Source organism: Chenopodium quinoa, unplaced genomic scaffold (assembly GCF_001683475.1).
Source record: "Chenopodium quinoa cultivar QQ74 unplaced genomic scaffold, ASM168347v1, whole genome shotgun sequence".
Taxonomy (NCBI): domain Eukaryota; kingdom Viridiplantae; phylum Streptophyta; class Magnoliopsida; order Caryophyllales; family Amaranthaceae; genus Chenopodium; species Chenopodium quinoa.
Genome location: NW_018743199.1, coordinates 1,301,184 through 1,305,585, shown reverse-complemented (window position 1 = coordinate 1,305,585; position 4,402 = coordinate 1,301,184). Strand labels below are relative to the sequence as shown.

Genomic DNA, 4,402 nt, shown 5'->3' with positions numbered 1-4,402 from the left:
TAAACCGAACCAATTGAACTGTGTAAACCCTCTACTAAACCGGCCCATTTCAAACTGAACCAACATGATTCGCACCGTTTATAAACCGAACCGATATTGACCCGGGTAAATCCGCCCCTAAACCGACCCATTTCAAACCAAACCGGCTTGATCCAAACCGTTTGTAAACCGAACTGACATTGACCCGGGTAAACCCGCCCCTTAAACCGACCCGTATCAAACCGAACCGACATAATCCGAATCGTTTATAAACCGACCCGCTTATGACCCAAACCGAATTTAAACCGCAAAGAAATAAACCGAAACCAAACCGAGCCGTGACTAACCCAAACCGAACCAAACCGACCCGCCAGCTAAACTAAACCGTTTCAATCCGAACCGCTCCAAACCGAAACCGACTCAAACCGAGGTCAAACCGAACTGCCAGACCGAAGTCCCACCCCTAATCCCTAACCAATCTTTTTAAATAAATACAATAACAAATCACAATACTATAATACAATATTGCAACTCAAACAAAACAATATTAAATTTCGTCTACATCACTACTCTCAATGAATCGCTCATCAACACGTGTCATTGTGCGCCTACCATGATCCCCAGTACACTGGATATCCCTCGGGAAAACTTATACTCCGTATTACCGTATATAATAAACCGAGCAGGCAGTAGAAGAAAAAGAAGAGAGAGAGGCGTGCCTTCACGATTTCCTTCCCTTAAAAACAGAAAATTGATTAGCTCTTTGCACGTTAATTAAACTACACCCATCACTTTCACTTCCTACTTCTTCCCTCTCTTTTAAACAAATCAATCTTTCTACTTTTTTTCTCCAATTTTCACTCTCTCTTTCTCTCTCTTCAATCTCTCTCTATTTTAATTTTTCTGGGTTTCTCTGTTTTTTTGATCATCCCCTATTTCTGTATACCTTAATTGTTGGATAAAATGAGGACACTTTGCCCTAATTTTGATAGAGAAGATGGGCTTGAAACTGTATTAGAAGTCCCAATTCCTGAAGAAATGTTTCCTTCTGCTAAGAATAAATGGCCTAATATGAAATCTTGGATGAAAACTAACCCAGGTAGAGCTCCTGCCAGTTTACCTTTTGCTGATAGAAATTCTCAAATTCAGCTTCTTCTTGGTGTAATTGGTGCTCCATTGATCCCACTCCCAATTCCTGTTGATCATAAGGTTAACAAATGCATCAAAGATCACCCAATTGTAAGTTTTACAAACCCTTTTGATTGTTTCTCTGTTTTATTTTTCTGGGTTTTCTGGGGTTCTTGTTTTGCCCATTAATTGTTCGATAAAATGCTTCAATGAAAAATAAGATTGTTTACTGATCGTTTTGTGTTCGATGAAATGTTTTACAGGAATCATCAATGGCGAAATACATAATTCATCAGTACATTGCAGCAATGGGAGGAGAGCATGCTTTGAATTCGATTGACAGTATGTATGCTATGGGAAAGGTGAAGATGACTGCATCTGAATTCAGTGCAGGTGAAGGTTTATCGGTGAATAACCCGAAAGCAGATAATAAGGTGGTGAAGGTTAAAGGAGCCAAGAATGGTGGTGAAGTTGGTGGATTTGTTTTATGGCAAAAGAAGCCTGATTTGTGGTGCTTAGAGTTGGTTGTTTCTGGTACTAAGATTAGTGCTGGGAGTGATGGGAAGGTTGCTTGGAGGCAGACACCTTGGCACAACTCCCACGCCTCCCGAGGCCCGCCGCGACCTCTCCGACGTTCATTACAGGTATACTTACACTCCGGTCTCCGGTTACGCCTTTCATCCATTTCATTCTGTTCTTAGTAAGATATGATGCAGTGTCTGTAAGGATATGTATTGAGTATAACTTATCTTAATGGTATGATTTGTTTGATTATGTCCTTTTTAGTGATATTCTGTTCATATTATTACAATGATCATTTACAGTAGTAAATCATATAGTAGTATACATTTTGATTTTATCTAAAGAAAATCTTAATCATGTGATTGCATGCTTTAAAGTGTAATTCTATATCAATTAGTGGGTTATTGACAACCATTGCATGATTGAGATTCTACTCGTTTTTGGCTGTCTTTTGGAATGATTGAAATTATGTAATTATGTGTGTTTCCATTAGAGGCTACTTGATTATTTTGTAATGTCTAAATAATGAACTTTCTAATGATCATTATTAAGATTGATATCCTCTAATATTATTGTTTTCATTTATTAAGATTATCATCATGACAGATTGTTAATTGCTGTTTATTTGTTACCTTAAGCTGTAAACAACCCAATTTACTCTAGGAAACAGGGTTAATTGCAACATTTTCTTTTGCATCATATTCAATTATTCAATCAGCTTTGTTATTGCTTATTGGGTAGTACACTTTTGCTTTGGGCTTGCTTTTGACTTTTAGAACTAACTAAGGCCCTCAAACTCTAGAGTGCTTTTTTAATTCACCAACCAACAGCATTTTCTTCCCTTTCTTTTGAAAATTGGTTGTTGACTAGTCTGAATCTTGAAGGTGAGGAGTTGTGTTCATATATTGAAAGTTGACAAAAGTGTATAATTTATCCTTGATTTGTTTTATCTTTACTCTTACTGTGGATGGTAACTTCATCAAAGCTAATTACATATTTACATCTCGAATGTCATGAACTAATCAGCAAATGGGAATTTTTTGTAGGGTCTTGATCCGAGAATGACAGCAAATCTATTCACTAATGCTCTCTGCATTGGTGAGAAAGTAGTACACGACGAGGATTGCTTCGTGCTAAAGCTAGAAGCCAATCCCTCAACACTTGAAGCAAGGAGCAGCAGCAATGTAGAGATAATCCGCCACACAGTTTGGGGATACTTCAGCCAAAGGACAGGACTTTTGATCCAGTTAGAGGACACTCACCTTCTAAGAATAAAGACTTCGAAGAGTGATAGCATTTTTTGGGAGACCACAATGGAGTCCCATATCCAAGACTACCAAACAATAGATGGTGTTAACATAGCACATGCCGGAAAAACTTCAGTCTCATTGTTTAGATACGGGGAGAACTCCGACAACCATTCAAGAACGCGTATGGAGGAGGTTTGGACCATTGAAGAAGTGGACTTCAACATCAAAGGACTGTCCATGGATTGTTTCTTACCCCCCGCAGACCTAAAGAAAGAGGATGAAGGATTCACGACTGTTGTGCCAAGCACCATAAAACCAACCACTAAAACGCTAAGTGCACCAAAGGCAGCAAACACCAAGGTTAGCACCGCTAAGGTTGCTGCTGTCGATGATCATCATTCAGAGAATCTGGATGGGAGTGAAAGGATGTAAACTCCCAATCCCAACCATCAGTTTTGTGCATCTTTCTGTACATATGAAATTACCCAAGTGAATTGTACAGCCATGACTAACAGGAAATCTAGGACTGCTCAACAAAAGCTGAGCATCACATGTATAGACCTTCCCAACTGATTGACCAAGTTAGTCACGACTGGACATTCGCGTTCCATGATATAGCTATACACAAGTTATAGTTTCCGGTAGAGGACTTTCTTAGAGGCTTGTGTTTTATGGAAGTCTAGGCCTCTCGGAATTTATGTCATGATCTATATATATTTTGATTCACTAATTGATAGCAAATTGTTCTTCAACGTAGAAACATTCAAATGACCCTCATTTTTGTTCATTCTTTCGTGAGAAATAGAAACTGAGATAATTTTTCTATGAAATATTGTCCGTGCACTGTAGCTAACTAAGCAATGCTAGTAATTGACATACTAATAGTAAAATTATAATTGCACAACAAAATAAAAGCCAGTAATTCAGTAAAGCAATACTGTAAGACTCAGCATACCACGTTCAAAGGAAAACAACTTTTATTTTTATCATTTCATCATTGACTAACTCATTACAATTTACAAAAAGGGAGGTATAACTTTTGCCATTATTAGTAGAGCTGTCAATTCGTTTGTATCACATATTCTTAGGTGCGCACTCATGCACCTAGAAATAGGTGTAACAAAAGCACAATATAAACATTAGCTTTCTTCTCCTCTATTTTTCTCCTTCGTTTTTTATTTTCTCTCTCCTCTGTTTTTTTGTTTTTTTTTTTTTTTTTTTTACACTTTTTTGATTGATTTTGTTTCTTGCAACATGAAAGTAGTTATTACGTATGAATTTTTTTTGTGAACTTCGATTTTGTGCTTTATTTTCGATTGATTAAGGTTTTTATATGAATCTTTGAATTCACAAATTATACTCTGTTTTTTCTCCTTCCTTCTTTAATTCCTTTTTCCTCTGTTTTTTTTTTCTATTTTTCTCGTTTTGTTTTGATTTAACGATTGGATCTGTTCCTTACAATATGGAATTGGTTGTTTATCTGATTTTTTGAATTCATATGAATTGATTTTTTTAGCTTTGAT

At 36.9% G+C, this 4,402-nt stretch overlaps 1 protein-coding gene across 1 annotated transcript; it reads left to right on the top strand.

Moving 5' to 3' along the window:
• The first annotated feature begins 678 nt into the window (after nucleotides 1-678).
• On the top strand, nucleotides 679-3,696 carry LOC110733374. The gene is made up of 3 exons (XM_021913413.1): nucleotides 679-1,218; nucleotides 1,371-1,751; nucleotides 2,676-3,696. Exons 1-3 carry the CDS (start codon nucleotides 943-945, stop codon nucleotides 3,309-3,311), a joined length of 1,293 nt encoding a protein of 430 aa, XP_021769105.1. The 5' UTR covers nucleotides 679-942; the 3' UTR covers nucleotides 3,312-3,696.
• The last annotated feature ends 706 nt before the right edge of the window (nucleotides 3,697-4,402 follow it).

Bases quoted from the DNA above. Each gene is read 5' to 3' on its own strand.
- LOC110733374 (XM_021913413.1), top strand. From the start codon at position 943: ATGAGGACACTTTGCCCTAATTTTGATAGAGAAGATGGGCTTGAAACT. The intron at 1,219-1,370 runs GTAAGTTTTACA...AATGTTTTACAG, and splicing joins GCATCAAAGATCACCCAATT to GAATCATCAATGGCGAAATA. The intron at 1,752-2,675 runs GTATACTTACAC...AATTTTTTGTAG, and splicing joins CTCTCCGACGTTCATTACAG to GGTCTTGATCCGAGAATGAC.